Raw genomic sequence first — 26,542 nt, 5'->3', positions numbered from 1 at the left:
GGCTGAGCAGCTTTGGTTTAGAGAGAGGATGCTGGGGCTGTGGGGGCAGGACGGGGGCCACGTGACTGGAGGCCACAGCCAGCGCAGAACCCCACACATGTGTGCTGGAGGATGAGGTCACTCCTGGGGAGCATGGGGTGAGGGGAAAATCCAGGGAGCACGTGAGGTCTGAGCCGGACCGGGCGGCATCAAACGGGAGGGAGGAGGCGGGAGGGCCCGCATGAGCAGAGAGGCAGAAAAAGCGCCTGGTGGGGGCCACAGGCCACTGGGACTGACTGCGCCAGAGGAAGCCACAAGCCAAGCAGGCGGGCTTCCCGTGGGGCCAGAGAGGGCCGCAGCAGGACCACACAGGCGGGCGAACCAGGCTGGCAGGGTTCATGCTGCTTGGGGCACGGGGATGATGGATGGGAACGGGGGCCGCTCTAGGAGCTGTGCCGGTGGCCATGACAGCCATCCACACGGGTGCTCTGGGTCCCCGACACCTCCCCCACCCTGGCCAGGAGCGTGCCCCCCCACTCCTGGCCTCACCTCTGTGGCAGAAGGTCAGCCGCCGCTCCTCGCCTGTCTCGATGTTGGCCACCCACAGGTCATTGCTGTTGATGAAGGAGAAGAAGGCGGGGTCGGCAGGGCAGATCTTAGGGTCCATCCGGGGCCCGGTGCATTGGGTCTTGATTTCCAGGGGCTTCATGGGGGACACCTGGGGACACAGAGGGCTGGCTCAGGGGAACAGGAGGTTGCCCAGCCCCCTGACCCCGCCCACGGCCAGTGGCCAGGGCTCACCATGAAGCCGTTCTTGCCCCCGTCCCGGCAGTGGAAGAGGCTGTTGCTGGCCTGGAAGAGGAAGAGGCCGCTCTCGCTGTGGAAGTCGTAGGAAGTGATGCCGAAGACCCCCAGGCGCTTCCGCTCCCGAAGGAGCTCCTCCTCCCGAGAGTAGACCCCGTGGTGGGGCGTGGCCTGGGGACACACAGGGACAGCACTGCGTCAGCCAGGGACCCAGCATCCTGGCCGTAGATCCTCTGGCCAGGGCATTCCTGGGAGGAGTCTGCCAATCTGCCTGCGGTTCACACCAGAGAGGGCCCAAACCCGGAGGCCACGAGGGCACGCAGCAGGCGTGGGGTGACGAGGCAGACCGACTTCTGGGCGCACTGGAGACTTCTTCCTCTCTGGGCCCATCTCTAGGATTCCTCTGCCCACGTCTGTCCCCAGAGCCTCTCCAAGACAGACAGAGCTCTCCCCACCCACCGGCACGGAGGGCTACCCAAGGGGTACTGTTTCCTGGTCCCCAGTGCCAAGCCCACAGACCCACTCCCTCCTGCCCACATCACCATCCTGTCCAGCCAGAACTTGCGGTGAACCCACCCACCGGCACCCGTTCCTGCTCTCTGCATGCGGGGAGCAGGGCAAATCCAGGACCACCTGCTCCCCCGATACACCTAAGCCTGGGGGGCCTAGGGAGATAGACTACTGCGGACACCACGCAGCCTCCCTGAGAATTTGAACACGATGGGGAGGCGCAAGGAACGCTGACGCCCAGAAACGCGTCTCTGAAAAGCAGAAGCCGGAGCACGATGAGCCCGTGCTTGGCCGGCCTGGGGCGGACCAGGGACAGCACGAGTGAGAGCTGCCACACGGGCGCAGAGAAACCCAGACTGCGCCTCCGCCCGCCCACCACCCCGGGCCATCACGCTGCTTTCCCAACCAGAAAGAAGTCAACCTCCCTGGACACAAAGCCGGCCGCAGCACTCCCCAGCCATCTCCCCACCCCCCCAAGCCAGCCAACTGCGGATGATGTTAATTATTATCCCAGTTAAAGGACCTCAGTCTTTGGTGAGGCCTGGAAAAGGAAGAGATGCTTCTGGTAAGAGCACTTATGGGAGTGCCCGCTCTGGGCCTGCGGCGTGCTGGGAGGAGTCTGCCCCGGCCATCAGGCAGCACCCCCCGCCCCAACTGCCAGGCAGACTGTCCCCCACAAGGCCCGTGGAAACGACAGGCGGGGCCTAGGGCGGCTCACCTGGAAGTGATCCAGCATCTGCTTCCAGGACAGGAGCAGCAGGGCCTCTTTCCGGACCTTCCTGGGAATCTCTGAGTAGAGGAGCGAGTTCTCGCGGCTGCCGTAAGGCATCCCTTGGGGAGGGGGTGGGGGGAGAAAAACCAGAATGGGGGACCTTGCCCAGGACAAGAAGAGGGTCTTGGGCCAGGGCCCTGGTTCCCCATGGCTGGGCCCAGCTGGTTCCGCTTCGACCTCCTCTGGTGCGTCCCGGCGGCACAGCCCTCCCCACGACCTTCCGACCCCAGGTGCAAGTATGTTCGTGACAGTGAGGGGTCTTTTGCCTCTGAGACGTCTGCTTGAGGACCCCGTGCGGAGTTACTGAGGCAGCAGTGTGCCAGAGAAGAGAAGCGGGGCCCGTGGACCCGGGCTCTCAAGGCGAGGCTGCGGTCTCGGGTGTCCTCCTCCGTGAAAGGCTTTTGTGGGGGCCGAGAGCCGGCGCAGGTTAGACGGACAGCACGCGCGCACTGGGGAGCTGGGAAACGTGCGTCTGACCAGTGCCTCTCTCCACGGCCGCAGGGTGGGGTGCTCTCCGGGGGGCGCCGAGCAGTCCCTCCAGACCCACCCGCGCCTCATCGGGTGCACCTCTGTGGGGAAAACCACAGATGTCCCCAGACACCACCCACGGACCTGACCCGACCTCGGACACGAGGACAGGAGCTGCCTAGCAAAGATTCTGCACGAATGCAGCGAGCAGGGAACAACGCCGTCACACGGTGCCCGAGAGTCACACACGGTGCCCGAGACGGGTCACTCGGGAGAGGCCTGGGCCTACTTCGCCAGTAAGTGGCCGTGTCTCTCGGTCCTCCCTCTCTCAGGTGTGTCTTGTTGACACAGGTGCTGTCGTATCCTTAGTGGCAAATAAAAGGCGGCCCATTTCCCAGCTGGTAGCGTTGCTGACTCGAGGGAGATGACGGAGGACGGAGGGCTGTCGTTCACGGTGAACAGGAACGGGAGGAAGGCCACATGAGGCCAGCCTCTCTTCAGGACCGCCACCTCGCCCATGCTCTCGCGCTCCCAAGTGGGGGCTGGGGAAGTCCCAAGCTCGGTGCCCCCAGGTCCAGAGCCTGACTGATGACGTCTGCTCCCGTGACGGTGAGCTCGACGGGCAGCTCCTCCACGCGGTGCCGCGTGGCATCCCCACTCCTGACACAACTGGCACGTGAAGTATAATCGGAGACAGAACGTATTGAAGGGAAGGTACAAGATCAATACAACTTCCTTTGGAAACCGATTCAGGGAAGATGCAGAGGTTACGCAGACGTGTGGGTGAGCAATGCTCGCAATCCCCCGTCGAGGCGCCCCAGACACTGGATGGTTCCCTTCCCCCATCCCCAGCTGGAGGCGCAGGTGCGTGATGCCACCCATCCAGGCCGCCCACGAGGCGTCCTTCCCTCTCCAGTGCGCACGACTAGTGGGGACGAGGATCATGTGCTGCGGGACCCCGTTTGTGTGCACTGCCCAGAACAGGCAACTCCAGGGAGGCAGGACGTGGACTCATGGTTGCAGGAGACGGGCAGGGGGAGGGGGGCGATGCCTCACGGGTCCCAGGTCTCTTTCTGGGGTGATGGAATGTTCTGGAATTAGGCAGTGGTGACGGTAAGAAAAACCACTGAGTAGTCCGCTTTTAAAAAGAGTGAGCTTTAGGGCCCGTGAATCAGACCTCATGAGAGAGAGTGGTCCCGGAGCAGCGTGCAAGGCTGGGAGGCAGCAGCTGGCCGTCGGCAACCGGCAGCAGGAGCTCTGGACACCCCCTGCCCCCGGGGCTCTCAGGGAGAGCCAGAACTGTCCAAACAGGAAGTCAACAGTGCGGCCTTGCCAAGGACATCGAAGCCACTGCCTCTGCCCAGTGGCTTAATAAGTGATGGCACCAAATGGCACATGCCAGCACATTCCGTGTGTCGTAACGGTGACGCTGGGTGTACAAACCTCGGATCTGACTTCTGCTGGCCCCGCCCGACAGGGTCCCGGCCCCCAACAGCCACCGGGGTGGCAGGTGGCCCGGGGCCATACAAGCACATTTCCGTCACCGTGCACTGTGGCCTCGGGAACCAGCCTGATGCACACATGACTCACGCTGCACCCAGGCTCTCCTCTAGGTCACAAGGACACGGGAGGCCTCTCTTCCTTCTCAGGGACTCCCCAAGCTGTCCCTGAGCCCTCTGTCCTACACGAGACACCATTTGCAGGGGGACTAGCTGACCCACGTGGAGCAGGGGAGCCACCACCATCCCATCTTCCTGGCGACGGAAGTCCTCAGTTCATTTCCTTTGCATTGGACTTCATCGCACATGCCTGGACGAGCCTTCCCAGAGCCTGGGCCGGCCGGCTCCACACAGAACGGCGAGCCGGTGCCTGCTGAGGAGGCAGGGGCTGCCAGGGGCAGCACAGGGGGCAGGCTGCGCCCCTCAGGGCACTCTGAAGGTACTGAGGGACACAGACGGGTGACCAATGTCACCTGAAAGAGGCAGGATGGCTCCAAGATGTCCTAGGAAGGTTCTGGGGTCTCAGCCAAGCCCACAGCCCTCGTCTCGAGCTGCCTGCACCCAGTGTGGCAGGCCTCCCGCAATCTGCGGGGACCCAATCGCCCCAACCCCCCCCCCCCCCGCGCGCACATGGACTACAGACAGTCCGCTCGACGCGGAACCCATCGGCTCCCTCCCCGCAACGTTGGGAAGGAGCTCATCCGTCTCTGCCGGTGGCTGCAGCCGCGCAGCAGACAAGCAGGCAGCAAGGGCCGAGTGTGGAGGGGAGCATGTACCGAGCCGATGCCTGGGCCCCACGCGGCTCCAAGGTTCTCGGGGCCAGGACACAAGGCCCGGGTTGGGGGCTCCCTGGCACCCCCCGTGTCCTTCCTGTGAGGTGCCCCCAGTGGCTCAACCTCTCAGAGGGCTTCTGCCCCTTTCGGCAGCTCTGCGGTTGGCTCCACAACAGCCCCCGAGTGCTCCAGTCCTCATCGCCAGAACCTGTGACCACGTTACATCCTGCGGCAAGAGGGACCCCGCAGATGGGATGAAGCGGAGGGTCTGAGCTGGGCAGAGCGGCCTGGACGACCCAGCTGGGCCTGAGGGTCACGAGTCCCCAGAAGGGAGCTGGGGCTTTCAGAGCCCAGCGGCCAAGGCGACAGCAGTGCAGCCACGGGCCAAGGAGTGCGGGAGCCTCCAGAGCTCAGAAGTGGCAAGGGACCGATTGTCCCCCAGCCCCTGGAGGGAGCACGGTGTGGCTTCCACATGCCTTGATTTGGGCCCCGACAAACTGATTTTGGGCTCCCGGTCTCCAGCACAGAAGCAGCAGCCATTGCAGCCCACGAGACCTGGCCCCGTGTGACCCCGGGAGCCACGCCCCCTCAGGTAATGACGTGTGAAACCCGCCCCGTGGGCGGCTCCCAGGCCAGAGCAGGCAAGCCCTTTCCTGTAACATGTGCGTTTTCGACTCTGGGGGCCACACAACGCCTGGACAGCCTCACTCGCTGAGCCCTGTTCTAGATCCCTCCTTTCCAAACTCCGCGCCCACCAGACCACCGTGTGGCCTCCACATGCCTCCCTAAGAAGAGGGGCTGCGTCCACTCCAGGAAGGGGAGAGCCGGGAGACACCCATGGCGGTCACTGCCGGTGCCCTCAGCCGAGGTCGGCCCCGGGCAGAGGAAGCTGCATTCACGACAGTGTGCCACCCCTCACCCGAACCCTGCCGGGAGCCAGGCCAGCGCGAGGCCTCCTTGGTGCCCTGAAGCTCTTACCCGGCTGGCGGGGAACACAAACCCGCCAATGATCACAGGTGGTGTGCGAAGGGCTGCAGCTGGGGCACACACCTGACAAGGATGTCAGCGGCCAGGGCACACGCCCAGCGAGGACGTCACTAGCAGTCTGTGTGCTTGTGCCAGCATATAGGGCGGGGTGGCCACCACATGGCCGGCCACCCTCTGTTATTAGCTCGCAGCATGCACAGGACACAACCATGGCACCCTTCTTTGAGCCTCAGGGCCCCTCTTAGCACCCCGGCCCATGGCGAGTGCACACTGGACTTACTGGTGACCCCACCGCTAGGAGTCGTTCACTGGCCCGGCCCAGCCGGCTGGAACCAGAGACAACCTCAGGGGCTCAGAGCCACATCCAAGGCCTAACCACAGCACTGCTGCGACAGTGGGCCAGCCCCTGCTCTGCTCCCCTCACACCTGACCCCGCGGGCGCCCTGCACCAGATCTTCACCGTAAACGGAGGGCTTACCTAGGTAGTAGAGGCGGTGGGAGTGCGGGCTCGACTCGTCTGTCTTCTGCACGAACTGGAAGTCATGCGGGGCCTTGTTGACGATGAGGCCCGAGTTCTTGCGGCTGCCGTGGATGATGTTCCGGAGCCCATCCCACGAGTGCTTCTGCACCTGGAAGCGGGATGCCGGGTCCTCCATCTCGACTGTGTCACCCCGGTCAGACACCGGTGCCCCGGTGGCCATCCTCTCTGTCCCCTCAGAATTCACCGAGAAGCTAGAAGCAGGAAGGGACAGGGTGGGAAGAGGGTGATACGCAAGTTTCGCTTACGAGCTGGCCCTTCATCAGACACTCCTGGCCACCCGCCCAAGACAAGCCCCACCCGTGTACCACTTGCCCAGCCCCCCTAAATATGTCCCAAATTATTCTGTCTCTTTCCAGCGACCACAAACGCTTCTAAGATCCAAGCCACAGTCACCTCTGATTGTAACAGACCCAACACATTCAATGCAAATCTGATCCCATCGCTTAAAGTTCTTCCTCGGTTTTACCACGGCCCCTGGGGTAAAAACCAGTCCTTGTCACGGGCTTCAAGGCTCTCTGCCCTCTGACCCCTGCCAGCCTCTCAAACCTCAACCCCCTTTATTAGTCCTCCAGCCAAAACAGCCTTGCCTCTGCTCCGCAACCAGGGCAGACCCCTTCCTACCCCAGGGCCTTTGCGTGTGCCACTTCTGCCCAAAACACTTTTCTCCTCTCTTTGCTTGACTAACTTCTAATCAGATCTCAGGGTAAACATCTCTCGGGTCCTCAGAAACCTCTGAAGACCACCTGTGCCAAAGCTGGTCTCTCCCATCGTCTTTCACACATCGCACCCCAACTCTGTTACCCCTGCCCTCAGGGCATTTGTCATAATGGTTGGTTGGTGATCTCTTGTCCCATTCACAGGAGTGTCCCCAAAGTCCGCACGAGGGCCTGGCCCAGCAGGCATTCCACAGAGGGCCGTGGAAGGGCCCTCTTGCATTGAGCCTGCTGGGAAACACTCACGTGCAGAAGACTGAGCATAAAGAATTGACCGGTAAAGCCTGTCACCCGCGCCAGCCCACTGGGGGTCCGGCACGGCAAACTCTCATGCTGCACCGGAGGGGCTCAGGGAAACAGGTAGCCATGAGCAGGGAATACGCGAACCCAGGTGAGGGGATGGATGTCATGCCCCTCTCTCCTCCAGCGCCCTGAGCAGCAGGGACCAAGGCGCCCTCCCTCCCTTCTCCCACCCTTGCTGCTGAGCACATTTCTTGACCGGACTGGCCTGGCCAGGCAAATATTTGTCTTAGGGAAATCTAAACACAGCCGGTGACCCGGTTCTGGAAGAGCTGGGTCTCCAGTGAGGCCAAAGTGAGCAGGGCGGCCTCCCTTTCCTCCATGGCCACGGAATGGGTCTCCTCGTGTTCCAGGATTAGCAGCTTTGCTTGGCGGGTAGAGTTTGGGGTTCCCTGGCTGGAAGTGGGAGTTGCTACTGCCAGACCCTGGGCAGGGACAGCACAAGTCAAGGGCTTTTAGAGAGGCACCAGGCAGAGCTGTGCCCCCCTTCACACGGGTGCCCTCCAGTTCCCAGAAGGCCTGGACCCCTGCCAGGAAGAGTCCGCCACCGCCCCCCCCAACCCCGGCCCAGAGTCACCATCACAGGAGAAAGACCCCGGTCTGCTACCACGAGAGGGAGCAGGAGAGAGACACTTCTGAGCATGGCCTCTGTGGGACGATTTTCAGAGTCCCCTTTCCAGGCCGACCCTATATCAGAGGAGAGGCGGGAATGCCTCCCTTGCTCCAACCTCCGTGACCCAGCCAAGGCTGGGGTGTGGGCAGCAGAGCAAGCCGGGGCTTCTTGCCTCCCAGCCACGAAAAAGCACATTCAGTCCAGTACTTCCTACGGTGGCTTTGAAGACACAAATCACAGGTCACTGGAGCTTTCAGGGCCCTCAGGTCAAATAAGGAGAGCCAGGGAAGACAGGAGACTCCCCGAGGACCAAATGTGGTGCTAGAGCGGTGCGGGGCACGGGGAGTGCTAGGCAGGGGCCAAGACGGGCTGAGCACTCCGGAACCCACACGGCCCCAAGCACTATTGGCAGCAAGCCCGGAAAACCGGGCCAGGGGACTCCTCTCACCGGCCCAGCCCCCCACCCCAGCCCCAAAACTGCTGCCACAATCCAAGCCTTGCTCACAGCAGAAAAACAGATCACAGCCTCCAGGGCTCCCACAGGGGACCCCATAAGCTAAGGGCCTGGCAGGGGCACTCACACAATCACAGGACTAATCTCCATAGCAAAGAACAATAAAAAAAAAGATCTTGCCTCCGATCACTGCAGAGAGCCCAAGGAGCAAAAATATGATCCAGGAGATGAGAAATGAAATGAAACATCGGGAGAAACTTCTAGGAATCTTCTAGCTGCGGCCAGGCGGCCTGAGCTCCCAGACAGGCCAAGGCTTGGTGCTCCGCCCAGGTCCTCCACTCACCTCCCTCCTCCCCAGAAGCAAAGAGAGACTGCAGAGGAGGTGCAGAACGAGGAAGAGGGTAAGTAAATGCCGCCCTTCCTAGGCCAGCCTGTGCCGGGCTTCTCCACTCAAGAGTTTACACAGCTGGGGAAATGAAAGTGGATTCCAAGCCACTTGGGCCGGTCCACCTCGCTTCCTTCTGTGGGTCAGCGGGATACCTCGCAGACCGCGGGGCCACCAGCAAGCAGCCCGGGAGCTCTGGTGCGGGGACGGTCAAGGCCCCAGGGGAGTTCGGAGACCTATCAGCTGTAAGTGGGCACTCCAAGAGCCAGGACCGCACCCCCCGCCCCCAGCCTGGCCCTGGGGCAGCCACCAGAGACCCAGGCGGGGCCCGAGACCAGGAAAGCAGTCAGAAAGCAAGAAGGAACTGCGCACTCTCGGTGCTGGGAGCATTCAGCCGACCGCAGAGTGATGCGACAGGAAGGAAGGCGGGCGCTGGGGAGGGGAGGGGCGGGGGCCTACCTAGCTCCAGGGAGGAAATGCCTGAGCAGCCCTGGGGACACGCGCTGAGCCCCCCCCAGGTGGGGGTTCCCCGGAAACAGCAGGCCATCCTCTGCCCTACCAGGGTTGCCCCAGGCATCACGTTGGCCCTCCGCAGTCACAACCAGCCGTACACAGACTTCGCGTGCAGCCCAGCCTGTACCCACCGGGGACCTACTGCACTCGACAATGGGGACTCGGGTCTCCATCGCTAACTGACCTCCTGACGTGTCTACTACCCACCGGACACTGGGAGCCTGCGTCTGGGGAACGAATCGCTGTACTCAGCATCACCCTTGTCTTCCAGAACCTCTTGAATTCCCTTCCTGCCTCATGGCTTGTACTTGTAAAAGGAAATGAATCCAGGAGGGGCAGAAACCGACGGTGAGGCAGGCCTGCTCCGAGGGGACTTGCTATGGTCTTCCTCTCATGCAAGGCCCCAAGCACGGGATTCCCCAAGTGCCCAAGCCTCACGGGTCCAATTATAACTACTTCCCACTACAACCTTGACGACTGAGCTCAGGGGTCATGCCGCATTTGGGAGGCTGCAAAGTAGGCTCAGGTCAAATGACCTGCCCAACGTCACCCCCACAAGGAAGCAGAAGGGACCCCACGTCTGTTGGACCCAAAACCCACATCCTAACCAACAGGCCAGCTGGGGCTGATCCTGCCCGAGGGGGCACCAGGCAATGTCTGGGGTGCTGCTAACATCGAGGGGGTCGGGGCCAGGGGTGCTGCTCAGCCCCCTACAGAGAATGACTTGGGCCCTGTGACAGCAGTGACCGGCTGAGAAACCCTACAGCAGCCCACACGGCCTCCTCAAGCAAAACAGCCAGAGTCTTGGGGAAACACAGAAAGGAAGGGTGGCGGGCCATGGCGGGCGTCTTCCCAGACCTATGGCATCGTCAGAAATTTGGGAACCTCTGAAACATGCTCGCAGATCAGGGCTTCCGAGGCCACACCCCTCACCTTCTCCAACCTTCTGTGTTCTCGTGGTCCAGGCGGAGCTTCTTAACCTTCCGCATCAACCACCCGGCTGACCTCAGGAGGGTGGGGGAGCCTGCGGGAAGAGAGACCCCAGAGCTGTAACTCCAGGCAGTCTGGGAATGCACACTCTCGGCCCTCCTCCCCTGCCCATTTCTCCGGGGACACCCAATGCCAAGGGCATTCTGATGAGGCCCTGCCCAGAAATTCGAGAGGGCGCATGGCATTTGCCAGAAACCAGCATCTTTTCTGCCGCGCAGGTGCAGTCCTCCCAAGGCGAGACGTCCCTGAAAAGGGGCCGGTTTCAAATGACGCCAGGGACGGCGTCCTTGGTGCTCACCAGAAACCGACCCACCCCTAGTCCCCCGCTGTGGCCACTCTCTGATGGCCTTCCCGACCTCAGCTCTTTCCTTTGCCCTTGACCACAATCTCCAGCCACGCTGGCCTCGTTCTCCCCTACGTACTCGGACCCTTTCTCACCTTAGAGCCTTTGCCCTTGCCAGTCCTGCTGCCTGCGGTGCCCTCCCCTGCTTTCTGGATGACCTGCCCCTCCTCTCCTCCACGCCTCAGTCTCACCCCTTCCGAGGTCTTTCCTGGTACCCGATCTAAAGTCGCTAATCCATGGGGTGCCTGGGTGGCTCCGTGGGTTAAGCTTCTGCCTTCGGCTCAGGTCATGATCCCAGGGTCCCGGGATCACCCCGCATCGGGCTCTCTGCTCAGCGGGGAGCCTGCTTCCTCTCTCTCCCCTCCTGCCTCTCTGCCTGCTTGTGATCTCTGTCTGTCAAATAAATAAAATCTTTAAAAAAAATAAATGAAGTGGCTAACCCAACACACACACACAACATCTGGTCCTCAGTGTGCCAAGGAGGAGGACTCTGCATTCTTTATTTGGGGGAAAAGTTGAGTAAGATCCTCCGGCCGTCACTAGGCACTAGCATAAATCTCTGATGGGTCAGATGTTACGACCGCGGCACCTGTGGGTCACCTCCTCGCTCCCTCCCACTTAGTTCACAGATCTCAATGGTGCAACACCCTAGGGCCTCAGTAAGTCAAATGATTACGGAATACAGAGTCTCTCGGGGGTCAACTGATTCCCCTAACCCAGTGGGTCACAAACAGGGCCAGTTCTGCTCCCAGGAGCCATTTCCAGGCGTCACGACCAGGAGGCACGGTACCAGCTTGCAGGCCAAGGAGGGTAAGCATCACCGGGCACAGAGGACATTTGCCTCCACTTCCCACTGCAAAGACGGCTGTGGGTGCTGAGGCTGAACCCCAGCTCCCGTAGAGTGAGCACTCTTCATTGGGATGTCAGCTCCGGGGTTGTGGGGTGTGGGGAGCAGGCCTACGTCGGTCCTGTCTCCTCTATTTCCCTGAGCCCAGAACCATGCCTGGCACACACGAAGCATTTTTGGCCAAATTACTGAGTCCCTGTCCTCCCCTGAATGCTGTCTGAAGTCAAAGGGAGCCCTGGTTTGGTCAGCAACCAAACCCCTTCTCGAGGAGGAGCCAGGCCCCCTGGTAGGCAGGTGCCCTGATGCTTCAAGAAGAAAGCAGCACATGGCCCCAGGACTGAGACTGGAGGGGACAGATGAAGCCAAATGTCACCTTAAGCAGCACTGGTCTCACTTGCAGTCCTGTGGTCAAAAGAGGGGTTGCTGTTGTCAGAGATCGGGGTTCAAAGCCTGGCTCTACAACTTCTGATCTCTGTGACCTTAACCTCTCAGTTAATTTAGGTTAAGTTTAACCTCTCGGTTAAATTGTGTCTCAATTTCCCCAGCTACTGAAGACATTACCTACGCCAAGGGCTGCTGTCAAAATTAAGTGCTCAAGTAAAATCCTAGATGTGGCAGAATCTAGATGTCAGCTAATCCTGTCAACAAAACAGGTCGCTGAAAATCCCAACACGGGGAGAATTGGACCAAAGCTCCTTTTAGAGCCAAGATCCTGGCAGCACGCCCTAGGTTAGGTGTTGGGGGGACACAGCCACACCTCCGCCTCATCCGGCTGCCATCAGCATTTCCCCCGATTCTCCCACAATCTTCCAGGGGGTTCTTCCTGGGTAGCCGCTGGAGGGAGATGCTGGATGGAAAGAAAAGTCTCCAGCAAGGGCCCACAAAGCCACAGCCACTGGCCTGGGTCCCAGCCAACCGGCCTGGGAGGGCAATGACCTCAGGGTTGTAGAAAACCACTTCCTGCAGCCTTCTGTATCCTGGAGCACGAAAATGAATCCCACCAGCCCACACACCAGCCATCAGAGTCACCCCACCCCAGCACAACTGACCTTCTAGAGGGTCCAGAAAGCCTCCATTTCAGCCACAGGCGTGGGACTCAGACCTGGACAGAACCAGCGGGTCATTAATGCAGCAGGTTAATGGAGGGGCTGGCTATCAACTCACTCTCCCTGCAGGTGGGAGTCCTGACCGGCGGCCCAATCCTCTCTACCTGAACAGGTTCTAGAGATGCCTCACCGCCTGGCAGTGCTGTCTGCGTGCCCTGAGCCCAGTCGGGAGAAAAGACCTCCCATCTGGCCCAATTTTCCCGGGAATCAGCCAGGGACTACACCGCAGTGCACACCTCCAGGGCTTCAGTCCCAGCTCCTGGAAAGCGCGTTGGTTCTTGCCACCGAGACAAGTGACTCCCTCACGGCGGGGTGGGCGGGAGAACGCCAGCGGTCGGGGGGCAAAGGGAACGGGGCCTTTCTGATGGTTCCGCTGCAGCAAGGATGGGGAAGTGTCAAGGCTGGTCTAAAGCTGCGAGGGAAGACGGTGGGCGGCGGGACCCGGCCGGGAGGGAGGCTGAGAGAAGGGGCTGGCCCCTGTCGGGGTGTGGGCTGGGGGAGGCCAAGCGCTGGGGCGGGGTGCGGCGGTGCGGGCAGGAAGCAGGTCCAGGAGGCGGCCTCCGCTCTCTTACAGGGAACGTGTGTTTGCTTGGGGAGGGGACCTCCAGAACCTGCGGGCAAGGAGAGCGCGGCGGGTGCGGCCACTCGCGGAAGGGACCGCAGACGGTGGCTTGGGCAGCGGACCCGACGAGCGGGGAGGCTGGGACGGAGAGGGACGGAGAGGTGACCCGGCAACCGCAGCAGGCGGGAGGGGAAGAAGGGCTGACGAGGGCCCCGGGCTGAGGGGAAACCGAGGCGGGGGCTGTTGGAACGGGGAGTCGAGTCCGCGGCAGGGACGGGGTGCGGGGAGGCCGGGGCGGAGGGCACCCGAGAGGCGGGTCAATGGCGGGTCCACGGTCAGGGCTGAGGTGGGGCCGGTCGATGGCGGGTTCGGGGTCGCGGCCGAGGCCGGACGGGGCGCGCGTGCACTGCTCACCGGGCTCGGGGCCGGCGCGGAGTGGCGGCCGGGCTGGGCAGGGCGTCCCGGGGCCGGAGGGGCCTCACACTAGAGGCTCCATGCCCGGGACTGCGGCCCCGGAAGTGGCGGGCGCGGGGGACAGCAGCAGCGGCGGACACCGGGGAGCCGGCGGCTCGGGCCCCTTTGACCCGGAAGTTGAGCTGCCCAGGCGGCGGCCTACGATTGGCCCGCGCCCGGGCGGTACCAAGGGGCCCGCGGCGCTAGAGGGGGGGACGCGCCTGTGCGGCTCCTGAGGCCAGAGGCTTGGAATTTCCCTGGGGCAGCATCTTCCGGCGCGGGGAAGGACACTGAAGAGGGACACCCCCGTGCAGTTGGTATCATCCATCCATACCCATAATACTTCTACTAATACCGTCTGGAAAAAATACGGTCGGCCGGAGCGTTGGTGGTATAGTGGTTAGCATAGCTGCCTTCCAAGCAGTTGACCCGGGTTCGATTCCCGGCCAACGCAAGCGAGAGAGTTGACTTTTCTACTTCATTACGATAGCTTACTTAAACTTTGCTACTAAAAGCGCCCAATTGGAGCTTTTTTTTTTTTCAATTACCCTGAAGTAACTTTTAAAACAACAGGAGGAATCTAAAAACCACGGGACAGGAATAATCGGCGCCGCTTTACGATGCTACAGAGAGGGAAAACGCAAGGCTGTTCCCGCCCGGGATCGAACCGGGGACCTTTCGCGTGTGAGGCGAACGTGATAACCGCTACACTACGGAAACCTGCGCGAACAACGCCCCGGGGGCCTTAATAGAGCGCGCGGTTTCGAGAATTCCGGCTCTTCCCGAGCCCCCGGCCCTCCGATGGGGGCGGTGCGCGCTGGGTCTGTCCGAGATGCCCTCGGAGCGCCGCGCAAAACGCAGCGCTGGCTTGTCAGCGTCTCAGACCAGCTCTGTTTTTTGTTTTTGTTTCTGTTTCTGGTTTTTTGTTTGTTTTTTTTTGGTTTTTGTTTGTTTGTTTGTTTTTGTTGTTTGTTTTTTAAGCTAGGAGGAGGACAGGATGATAAAGGCAAGAATTTAGGGTCCCATTGCTGAATAATCTGCCCCGAGCCCTCCACCCCAAGACCGGGATTAGAGTGCGGGGAGCGAGGCAGTGGCTTCAGCTTCACCCAAAAAAACCTCAAGAATCAAGGTAAATGATATTTGAATGCACGATACCAAGATACCCTATGAGTGGCCGCATAACTCCGTAACGAACAATATATCAAAACTAGAACTCAAGACAGGTTTTGGCAGTGCCTTGCCAAGAAGTCGTAATGGGGTCCGAGGCAAGTGCAAGAACGTGTGCCCCTCTATACCTGTTTTAGTACATTTTTGAAAGGCGATTCCCCCTTCCCCTCCAAAAGCATCTTCTGGGAAATACTGAAACTTAAAAGTGGGTGCTTTATGATTCAAAACATGAAGAACTTTTTGTCATGTCACTTTTCTGCGTTTAATAGAACAAACACGTCGATCGCATTTCCAACATTTACTTCTGGGGAAAGATTAACCCTTGGAAGTTATGTAAGACATAACTGAGTGTGCTGAGAAGGCACACGTTTTTCCGGATGCCTCAGAGCCCGGTAGGGCAAGCACTCTCCTGGCCACAGAGCACAAAGACCCTTCTACACTCTTTTCCTGCCGCTGCTGTGACTTAAGACTACAGACAGTGGCAGCAAAAAACCACAAGCTTGTTACATACGGTTCTGGAAATGGGAGTCTAAACCCTGATCCGGAGTGACTAGAACCCAGATGTGGGCACGGCTGGCGGCGGGAGGCTCCAGCGACAATGGCTTAGCCTGACTTTCCAAGCCTCTGGAGCCCTGATGGCCCCAATCCTCTGTTTCTGTTGGTGCCCCGCCTTCTTTAATTTGGAACTTCTTGCCTCTCTCTTGTATGTGACTCCATGAAGCCCCCCCACATATGCAAAATAAGCTCCCCATCTTGAGATCCTTACTGCATTTGCAAGGTCTCTTTTGCCGTGTGGGGGAGCCTAGTCACAGGTTCTGGGGGTTAAGATGTGGCCTTTGCAGAGGTCATTATTCTTCTCTCCTTATTGGACATTGTTCCCTAACAGCCTTTTTGATGGCAGTATACTAGTTCATTCATTCATTCATTCAACAATGATTTACTGACCACCTACTATGCGAAGGGGGGCAGCGCAGCAGTCCCAGCTGTCCTGGGGGTGGTGATGAGGGGGCTAATTTGAGGGAAACTTAGAACCTCCTTATGCTGCCCTGCCCACAGCTTCCAACCTTCCTCTCCAGATGCCTCCTCTGCCTCCCCTTCCCTCCCTCGTTGCCCAGGCTGGGCCCTGGCCCTCTTCCTTCCACACCCGCACCCCTCCCAGGCCACCTTGTCCTCTTTCAGAGTTCAAACCCCATCTGTGCCTGGTGGACACCCATAGTCCTGACTCCTCCAGGGCCTCCCCTGAGCTCCAAACTGGGGTCCGGCTGACCCTCAGTGTCTCCATGCAGGGCGTGGGGGGTGTCATGGCCATCCCAAACTTATCATGGTCCAAACTGAACTCCACGCCTTTCTGGAACCTGCTTGCTATGGACTGAACATTGTGACCCCGCCAATCCATATGTTGAAACCCACCACCCAAGGTGATGGTGTTGGGGAGGTGGGGTCTTGGGGAGGGGGTTAGGTCATGGGGATAGAGTCCCCATGAATGCCATGAGTGCCCTCATGAGAGAGGCCCCAGAGGGCTCCTGCCCCTTCTGCCCTGTGAGCCCACGGGGAGAGGACAGTGGTCATTGCCCAGGAAGAGACCCTCACCAGACATGGAACCTGCCAGCGCCAATCTAAGACGTTGCTCCTTCCTCCATCCCCCGAATGAGCTGAGGACGGGTGGTCTCCTTCTTTCCAGATGCTCAGCAGAACCTGGGAGCTGCCCCAGCCTCCTTGCTTCCCCGCCCATACCCAATCACTCAACAAATCCAGTCAGCGCTGCTTTCAAACCACACCCAAAATCGGATCAGTGCTTCCCCTGGACGGCCGCCTCCCCGGTCCGCCCACCACCATTATCCTGTACCCGTCCCTTCTGCCCTGTGCCCTGGCTCACCGGCCTTGCCCTCACAGTCCATCCTCCCCGTGGCGGCCACCTGTGAGCGCCCGTGAGCACCTGAGTCAGGTCCTGTCCTCCTCTGCCCACAGCCCGCCAGGGCTCCCACCTTCCTGTGGTAAAAGTGGAAATCGTCCCTGAGGCTCACCCAGCCCCTGCAGGAAGACCTGTGCTGGTCCCCTCACTGCCCTCACTTCTTTCCCCTTTGCCCGGCCTGCTCCAGCCACACAGGCCTCCTCACTGGTTCCTCCAACTGCCAGGCAGGGCCCTGCCCCAGGACCTTTGCACAGGTTGTGCCCTCTGGCACAGGCATTTTCAGGGCTCACTACCTCCCCTCCTTCAATTCTTGATTTCAATGTTACCTCCTCAGAGGAAGCTTCCCTGAGTTCCCCCCAACTCGGCACCCACAAATTGAGTGTCTGTCACTTCATCGTGTTCTTTCGGTGGCTTATTCGTCTCTGAAAAAAATCACATTTGTGGATTTGTTTGCTTGTCTGTCTTCTGTCTCCTCCACTAGAATATGAACTCCACCAGGTTTTGCGGGCTTTGCTTGCTTGTTGGTTTGTTTGAATCTATTTTGTTACATATGTGTCACTATGGGGTCAGCAAACGTTTCTCAAAATCATGAACACATAAGGGTTGGCCAGAGTAGAGAAGACCTGGGAATGGGAATGAAGTAATACAGGTGGGCTTCCCGGTAGAGGGGGAGTAGCTCAGAAAACATGTCCTCTCCCCCGTGAACCCCATCTCATCTGCCAAAACAAAACCAAACAAAACACAAACAAACAAAAACTTTAAAACCCACATGGGGCAACCAATGTGCTGGGTGACATCCCGTCGCCCCTCCTCTCAGCCTGGGTTTGCCAGCAGGGTCAGAGAGGTGCCCAGGCTGAAAAGGACGCTACTTCCTTCTTTCCACCAGGTGTCAGCAGGAACACGACCGCCAGGCCTCATCCAGCGTCCTCTGCCTCCCAACACCGCCCCTCCCACTGCCCTAACCACCCTCCCTTCCAGCCCCGCTCCAAGCCCCAGACCTCAGCATCTCAAAGTCAGACACTCCACTCCCCCAACACACACCCCAGCATTTGCTGGAGTGTCCCTGTCCCCAAGCAGGTCACGACGGCAGGCAGGATTGCTGGCCTGTCCTACCAGGCGTCTACCCATTCCGGAGGTTGGAGAGAGGAAGTGGAAGGAGAAAATAAAGAAAGGAAGCAGAGAGGGATTCAGTATTTCCAGTCTGGGAAATGTCTGTTGCAAAGGCTGGCGTCAGATCCCTTTGGATGTCTGAGAATAACACGCACGAAGTAACAGAAATAGATACTAGGAAACATCCTAAGGAAATGTCACATTTTAAACTCATTTACACCGCCCAGCCACCCCATGCTACGGGCACTCTCAGCAGCACCATCGCCCTTTTAATGTTGAGGAAACAGGCACAGAGAGGTTAAGTAACTTGCCCAAGGTTGCACAGCTTATAATAATGAGTCGAGATCCAGAGGCCCCATCCTGAGACTAGGCCACCTTCTACAAAGATGAAATTCAAGGTAATCAGATACCTGAAAAGAAAAGCCTGTTGAATCTGAACCAGCCATTAGAAGATCTACCCTGAGCCTCGTCAGGGTCGTGCATATATTAAGACAGAGTGGTCTGGTGGGTTTCCAGGCAAAAGAACAGAGACGGCCCAAATGTACCCCCACAGTTTGAGGGAGCCATGAAATGAACGAGGAGGCTCTCTGTCTTCTGAGCTGCGGCAATCTGGGGAGTTGTGTGTCCTAACTTGCCACGTACAGAGATCACCGCCCAAAAAGGATACGGATAGAAGCACGTCCGGGCATATGCACAGAATATCCCCAGACAGAATCTGTAAAATGCCACCAGAACGGCTGGCTGTGGCCTTTGGGAGAGCATGGGGGCTGGGAGCGGGGGTGCTGAGGGGGTGGGGGGGTGCTGGGGACCAACTTTCCACTCACACACTTTTATTCAAGTTAAGTTTCTATTTCAAGCATACAGAAAAGCATGAGGGCAACAGAATAATGGCTTTCAAACAATATCCTCTTTTTTTTTTTTTTTAACAACACATTTAGATAAAGAATGCTCACAATTGGCACACAATTTGGCAGCACTAGGGAGAGAGCCAGGGGACTAGGCTCGTGGAAAGAGCCCTCCTCTGAGGCATTACAGTTAAAAAGGGCTGACACCACATGCGTGTGGCTGTTCGTGGCTTTGCGCCGTCCCCCGGACCAGATCAGCTTGCGCAGAAGCAAAGTTTAAGGGCACCGAGGTAACTTAAAATAAATGCCACCGGATCTTTCCCAATGGGTGGTAGAAAAGCTTCTCTTACACTCTTCGGTCCTGCCAAATTACTGATAAACCAAGTGTTAATTTCATAACAAAAACCCATTAAAAATGCTAAGAATATAGACTATTTGCTTCGAGTTGTTTAAAAGACGTATTGAGACATTTCTGAGAGAGTCAACTCCCTCTGTGAGCTGGCACTTTTGCAATGAGAGATTAGTAAAGAAACAATGATAGTTAACAGATTAATTAAATAATGGTGGTTAAGGGGCCGGGTCCCAAACTAGGTGTTTCAGTCACTCCTTTATCAGAACTGACCCGATAGGAGTCGAGATTCTCATTATGCCCATTTCACGGATGGGGAGAGTAAGGCTCAGCCATCCAAGTGACTGAAGGAGCAGTTCATAAACAACCTCACTCGCCTGACACCCACAGTCGCCCTGCCATCGCACTGTTTCAACAAGAGGAGTTTTTGCTATTGACAAACACTTTGAATTATTTGTTTCTTTAGTGTCGGAATGGCAGTAATTCTGTTTATTCTCCAGATCCCCCTGGTGCTGCTTTGACTCCCCCAGGAGCTTTGCAGTAGCTGGGAATTTCCATTCCACTTCACAATTGCAATTTTCATCGATTTATGAAATGATGCCTTTTGTCTGCAATCCGTCACCATTCCTGCCACCTACGGGGGGGTCCCTTAAATTCCGCCTCGCACACCATCACTATAGGTAATAACCTACTGGGCACTGGGCACTCTTCCAATGGCTACCATCCTCCCACAGCACTGTGAGGTGGGACTACCGATCCCATTTGACAGGTAGAGAAACTGAGTCCCAAAGAGATGAGTCACGTGGTTGGCCAGCAGGGAATGGGGGGATTTTAACCCTGGCATTCTGATTCCAGAACTCACCTTCTGGACTGTGAACCCAGTACCCGTAAATATAGAAACCAGTCAAGAAATTATAACAAAGCAGGCTTGTTATTTCTGTGGTGGGGACACAGGGATGGTAGGCAGAGAGGCAGAAGCCCTGTGTTGGCAGGGGCTGCCGAAGGGAGAGACTGGTGGACTCCCGAGGGTGAGACTTTCCTCCCTGCCTCCTCCCTTCCATCGCTGCCCCTCACCTCCCTGCATCTTGAGGCGACTGCATCGTTCCAAGATGTTCTTAGTTCTGTACGATGAAACCAGCGCAGTCTGAAGGCTAAATGTGGGGAGAGGTAGGAGGTCAGAGCGGGAGTGATGGAGACACTTGAGAAAGATCCTTGGTTCCCACGTCTGTCTCTCTGTGTCCCACCCCCGCGAATCTGCTAGAATTTCCTCAAGACTGGGTTTCTCGTTCATTCTCTCTTGAGGAGCCTGGTAACCTCAACGTCACTGTGTAACCCTGGGCAGGTGGCTTTCCCTCAACTTCCTCATCTGTGAAATGGGGTTGATAATAGCGCTATCTCCTGGAGAGTAACAGGAGGTGGGAGGGAGGGAGAGAAGACATAAACGAAGGGCAAACCGTGGGGCTTGGCACATCGTAGATGCTCAATCCAGAGTGTCCGTGGCCATTTTTATTTGGCCCCGGGCTCCACTGCACGCTCTCCATGCACCAGATCTACTCATGGCCCAGCTCACTCCCGGAGGGTCCATAACAAAAAAAGAGCACTGGTGAGCCAACAAGCACGGCTTGTCTGCAGCCACTTGTAAGATTAGGCAAGACAGGTCTTCCCCTGACCTTGGTTCTCTCATCTGAGTAACAGGGGTCACAGCATGTGGTGCCCAGGAAAGACATTAATTCTGAGTGAATGAACTCCCTTCTAGAAATTTCTCTCCTTTTGAGGAAATAAAGTGGACTTGCCCAAGAGAACACTGCCTTTGCTCTCTCTGCTCCCTCCGTCCCACCGCACACCCGTGACAACCCTCTTGTTGGTCCCTTGACAACGGCCCACATGCACAGCTCTGCAAATCAGGGAGCCCCGCGTGTTATTCCCTTCAGGTCCCCCTTACAGAGCCCCAGCTCTGTCAGCAGGACTCTGACCCACCTGGAATACATCCCCAAACCCCACCACAAAACTTGACCTTGAATTTGGGGCAGAGTGAAAAGACAGAGTGGGAGAGGAAGGCAGAGCGACCAGAGGACGGGATGGCACTGGTGGGTATCTCGAGGCACTGGGGAGGGGTCAGTTTGAGCAGGGGACACAGGGGAACACCAGATCCTGCCGTTCTGGGTTACATAACCTCTTCCTCAATGGCAAAACAGGCTCACAGTCTTTCTGCTCTTACATGCCCTCTGCTGGCGGGGGAGGGGGCGGGAAGGGAGCCCTCCAGAGCAGACAGTGGGGCTCTACAGAGGGAGAGTGAGGAAGCAGGGGTGGAGGAGGCTGAGACAAAGCAGGGTAAGGGTCTGTTTATTGGCTCTAGTCCCTGTCTCCCGGCTGAATTAGACCAAATGACAGTAGCCTGCCCTTAAGGACAGCAGGCTCCTCCGGGCATTGTCTCCAGAGCGAGCTGGCGGCAGCAAGAAGGGAGCCGAGGGCTGGGGAGGCCCCTCTCAATAAAGGAGCCCCCCCAGCTAGCCAGGCAGGGAGGCAGGGTTGCTGCGGGCCTGGGCTGAACAGAGCTCCAATGAATTCAGCTCCACGAAAGCCAATTAAAGCCAGCGGGGGACCAATGCGAGACCCAGGAGGAAGAGGGGGAGGAGACCCCCACTGAACGTGGTTGGGGAGCACATGGAGAGAGACCTGTGTGCAGAGACACACAGTGGGGGCATCTGGAGCCCCCAAAACACAGGAGGGACAAAGTTCGGTCCTTGTCCTCCCCGCACCCGACCCCCCCAGCTCCCACTAACTCCTGATTAGGAAGACAGGGAAGCCAAGGAGACCCAGAGGGTGACAGGGCCCCTTAGGGATAAGAAGTGTGAGGGACAGCTGCGAGGCTTACCTTACCCCTTACCCCGTGCCCCATGGCCACCCAGAGTGCTGAACAGGGGGCTGGATCTCCGTGATCAACAAGGGTCAGCCGGTCTGTCCCTTGGTCAGCTCCTCCTCAGGAGTCCACTCCTCCAGGCAGGGAGGTGGGGAGTGAGAAGGACCCTCCCTGAGGGAAGCAGGCCATGCCTCCTGGAAGCCTTCCAGGAATGCTACAGGCCCTTGGCTGGGGATTCCCCCATGCCCAAGTGTGCTCCCCTCCTTCTCCCTTCTCTGACTTCCCCAGCCCCTTTGGGAGCTCCCTCCCCTCCCTGAGCCCCACCTCTGAGACCTCCTTTCCTTTGGCCTCTTCTCTTCTCTGAGCCATACTCAGACTCCCCTCTTTCCCCTGCTGTTCCCCCTCCCCCTTTCACCTTCAGGGTCCCCTCACCCCTCTCTTGAGACCTCTTGGGCTCCCCCGCCCTTGGACTTGGGCCTGGAAGTCCTCAATGGGGCCTGGCTTGAGAGGCTGCATGATTCTTACCCAGCCAGGTTTCTGGGATTGGAAAGAGTTCCCATCCATCCCCTCTTCTCAGCACCAGAGCAGAGGGTTTGTGGGTCCACAGTCAACATTTCCTGGATGACATGGGATGAGGACCACTTTGGGGCCACTCTGAGGCTCTCAGCTGTGGGGAGATACACCTGGGGATCTGGTACACAGAGGTGGGGAGCACAGCTTGTGTGAGTGTGTGTGTGTGTGCCCACTCACAGGAGCTGCCATCTGCACACACACACACACACACACACACACACACACACACTTTTGCCCAAAGCATTGGTGGCTAGGGAGACCCAGAGACTCAATGATTAGAGCTAGACAGATTTGGGGAAAAGTTGAGAGCTGATGCCTGTGTAACAAGAAGACAGCCCTGTGAATGTGCTGGAGGAGGGAGAAGCAGGTTCAAAGGCCCTGAGGCAGAAACAAGCTGGCTGGTGGGACATGAGCCAAGTGATGGGAATGCTGAGTGGGGGAGGCCTGAGACATGCCTGAGCTGCGGAGTGGCCACAGGGCTTAAGAAAGCGCATTCTGGAGCCGTGCTATGTCCCTTCCAAGTCAGCTGGCTGAACTTGGCCTCAAGTGACTTTCACGCTGCATGCTTTATTTTCCCCACCTATAAAATGGGTATAAAAGAGTATCTGTTTCAGGGCACCTGGGTGGCTCAGTGGGTTAAAGCCTCTGCCTTCGGCTCAGGTCATGATCCTAGGGTCCTGGGATCGAGCCTCGCATCGGGCTCTCTGCTCAGCAGTGAGCCTGCTTCCTCCTCTCTCTCTGCCTGCCTGTGATCTCTGTCTGTCAAATAAATAAATAAAATCTTTAAAAAAAAAAAAAAGAGTATCTGTTTCCAAAGGACTGCAGGAGGGAAAAGGAGTCAACAGAAACAAACTCCCGGGGCCAGATCAGGGACCTGGTGTATAGTGAGTGCTCACCCCATGTTCGCTGCTGGGGCTGTTACCACTAGCATTACAGGTTTGATTTTCTCCATGATGGGACTCATGACAACATTTTAGGTGAGAGGGGACAGAGGCAGATTTATCATTGGAAAGACTTCCCTGGAGCTCTCTGCGGAGCCCAGAATATTCCGTGCAAGCAGCTGGATGGTGTTACACGGTCCACACATATGTATGAAACTCACTGAACTGAACACAGAGGACTGGTCTGCTTCACCATGTGCGAACAATGTCTCAATCAAAAATAAAGAAACACCAGAAAATTCCCCCTGTGGGGAGCGCGGGGAAGAAGGCTGGGTGAGGGAGGGGGCAGCACAGCAAGGAGGAGGTGGGACAGGTTTCTTTGAACCCTGATGTTGTTGCCTTTCCTGGCCATCTCTGTGCCCCCATCCTGAGCTTGGCCGGGGGTCCGAAGTGTCAGAAACCCACAGCACAGAGGCCTGGAAGCCTGAAACCCCGAAGGCTGGCTCTTTCCCTGGCCGTGTCACCCATGACCGAGGCCAGCTGTGTGTCATCAGGGCCAGGAGATGCAGGCACGGGTACAAGGGGGCCGCCTTCCCGCTTTTGTGAGTCTAAAAAGGGATCCTTATGTCGTGGGTTCAGCGTGTTCAGGGAAGCCCCACGTGTCACCCGGCTTGGGACTAGGGTCTTTGTCCATGTCATTACTTAAGATGAGGTCATCCTGCATGTGAGGGAAGAAATTCCTATGACTTTAACCCCCTGGGTTCGGGTTGCTCTGTTACGGTGGCTACATACAGACTCAGTAAGACAAACCACAGAAAGCTCTTGGCACTGAGGACGCCGCTGTTCGGCTAGTGAAGCAGCTGGACGTCATTTGACGGTTTTTAAAGAAGATTTTATTTACTTATTTGTCAGAGAGAGAGCACGAGAGGACAAGCAGGAGGAGCCTCAGGCAGAAGGAGAACCAGACGTCCCCGCTGAGCGGAGGGCAGGAAGTGGGACTCGATCCCGAGGATCCTGGGGTCATGACCTGAGCCGAAGGCAGATGCTTAACTGACTGAGCCACCCAGGCCCCGATCATTTGACATCTTAAACATACGTTTTCGCTATCATCATTATCATCGATAAACGGAAGAAAATAGCAGCCACGCATCATTTCACTCCCCACTGGTAACTTTTGGGGAATGTCCTTTTAGATTAAAAAAAGAAAAAAGAAAGAAGAGAAAAATGTATTTGGGCACCACGTATGGGCTATTTGAACAAACCAGTTGTGTAAAGACCTTGATGAGCCCTGATGGGTTATTCATGCTCTTAAGTGATTATTGCTAGGTTTGGGGGGTTTTTTAGAGTAGTTATGATGTTGGCATTATGCTTTTTAAGAAGAGTCCTTATTTTTGGAGACTATTGAAGTATTTCTGACTGAGATTGCCATGTCTGGAATGGGCCACAAAACAGGGCCTTGGGGATGGGGGGGTGGGGCTCACTGTTCTGCTTTTCTTCCCTTTGTGTGTGTTTGAAAACTCCCATAATCCATTGATTATAAAACCTTATGACCGGGGCGCCTGGGGCTTAGTGGGTTAAAGCCTCTGCCTTTGGCTCAGGTCATGGTCTCAGGGTCCTGGGATCGAGCCCCACATCGGGCTTTCTGCTCAGCAGGGAGCCTGCTTCCCCCTCTCTCTCTGCCTGCCTCTCCACCTACTTGTGATCTCTGTCTGTCAAATAAATAAAAAATATTTAAAAAAAAAAAAAAAAAAAACCCTTATGACCCAGCCATTCTACTCCTACATACTTGCCTCAGAGAAAAGGGAATGTGTATTCATGTAAAGGCTTATTTTGCATGAATGTTCATAGCAGCTTTGTTTAGCATCAACTGCTACATAATTATGTATGTGGTCTTTGTCCCTGGTCCCTGAGACATAACTTCTAAAACCCGGATGTCTCCCCAGTGACAGGAGAGTCTGGTTTTCACCCCAGGGCTGGGCCACACCCGAGGCTGGGGGCTGCTCCTGTAGGAAGCACTGACCATTCAGTAAGATGTCAGCCTGACCTGGGGGGATGGTTGGGCGTGCTGCAGACTGAGCAAATGTCATGACCAATGACTGCGTCCGTCAGATGGATGACATGAAACACCAGTAGAAACGCTGGATGTCTGCGCGTCTGGGTGGCTCAGTGGGTTAGAGGTCTGCCTTCAGCTCAGGTCATGATCCCAGGATCCTGGGATCGAGTCCCATATCGGGGTCCCTGCTCAACAAGGAGTCGGTTTCTCCCTCTCCCTCTGCTCCTCCCCCCCGCTTGTTCTCTCTCTCAAATAAAACCTTAAACAATAACAACAACAACAAACCTCTTGGCGCCGACCCTCAGACATGTCTGGATTGAGGACAGTCTAGTTTGTGGGATTTGCAGTTATCCTGGGTCGTTAGTGTTGTGATACCATGCGCACATGCACGCGCGCGCGCGCACACACACACACACACACACACACACACACACACACACAGAACTAGAAATGATCCAGATGTTATCCCAGGTGAGTGGATCAACTGTGGTATGTCCACGCAACGGAGTACTACTAACCGATAGAAAGGAACCCACTGTACAGCCACACAACAGCGCGGATGAATCTCTCATAGTTACGCTGAGCCTCTAAGACAGACAGAAAAGTGCATACAATAAAATTCCATTCATAGAGAATCCCGCAGGACCCCACTCCCAGGAAGTCCCCAGAGGAGTCCCGTCCACACAGGCAGAGAGGAGATGGTGGGAGCCAGGACTGGGGCAGGGGTGAGGATTCGGGGCTTTCTAGGGACAGAGTTTCCGTGGGGGGAGATGGAAAGTTCTGGAGACGGCGGGTGGGGGTGGCTGCAGGATGGTATGAGTGTGCTTCATGCCGCTGAGCTGTGCACTTAAAAATGATCAAAATAGGGACGCCTGGGTGGCTCAGTTGGTAAAGCCGCTGCCTTCGGCTCAGGTCATGATCTCAGGGTCCTGGGATTGAGTCCCACGTTGGGCTCCTTGCTCGGCAGGAAGCCTGCTTCTCCCTCTGACTCTGCCGGCTTGTGTGCTCTCGCTCTCTCTCTCTCTCTCTCTCTGACAAATAAATAAATAAATAAATAAATAAATAAATAAATAAATAAATAAATAAAATCTTAAAAAAAAAAAAAAAGATCAAAATAGGGGCACCTGGATGGCTGAGTGGTTAGGCATCTGCCTTTGGCTGGGGTCATCATCCCAAAGTC

At 57.3% G+C, this 26,542-nt stretch overlaps 1 protein-coding gene and 2 non-coding genes across 5 annotated transcripts in view; 1 reads left to right on the top strand and 2 right to left on the bottom strand.

The window, feature by feature from the left end:
- The window catches only part of LOC111161689 (dipeptidyl peptidase 9), a 37,992-nt gene extending 24,272 nt beyond the window's left edge, over window positions 1-13,720 (bottom strand). The window contains exons 1-7 of one of the 3 annotated variants that reach the window (XM_022525499.1): window positions 13,574-13,720; window positions 12,541-12,593; window positions 10,245-10,335; window positions 6,271-6,524; window positions 2,012-2,124; window positions 781-954; window positions 529-697 (exon numbers count right to left, since the gene is read on the bottom strand). In XM_022525499.1, the coding sequence (XP_022381207.1) occupies window positions 529-697; window positions 781-954; window positions 2,012-2,124; window positions 6,271-6,524; window positions 10,245-10,300 (766 nt within the window). In that variant the 5' untranslated portion in view covers window positions 10,301-10,335; window positions 12,541-12,593; window positions 13,574-13,720. Of the gene's footprint in view, window positions 1-528; window positions 698-780; window positions 955-2,011; window positions 2,125-6,270; window positions 6,525-10,244; window positions 10,899-12,540; window positions 12,594-13,573 lie in introns of those variants that run through there. The other 2 variants (XM_022525500.1, XM_022525501.1) reach the window with 2 other exon arrangements.
- Window positions 13,721-13,994: 274 nt separating this feature from the next.
- On the top strand, window positions 13,995-14,066 carry TRNAG-UCC. Its single transcript has one exon. It is a non-coding gene; the product is annotated as a tRNA-Gly (tRNA).
- A 193-nt stretch (window positions 14,067-14,259) lies between these two features.
- On the bottom strand, window positions 14,260-14,332 carry TRNAV-CAC. The gene has a single exon. It is a non-coding gene; the product is annotated as a tRNA-Val (tRNA).
- Window positions 14,333-26,542: the final 12,210 nt, after the last annotated feature.

Source organism: Enhydra lutris, unplaced genomic scaffold (assembly GCF_002288905.1).
Source record: "Enhydra lutris kenyoni isolate GAN:26980312 unplaced genomic scaffold, ASM228890v2 scaffoldscaffold86, whole genome shotgun sequence".
Classification (NCBI taxonomy): Eukaryota; Metazoa; Chordata; class Mammalia; order Carnivora; family Mustelidae; genus Enhydra; species Enhydra lutris.
The sequence above is the reverse complement of the archived record's forward strand: the minus strand, read 5'-3'. Positions and strand labels throughout refer to the sequence as shown.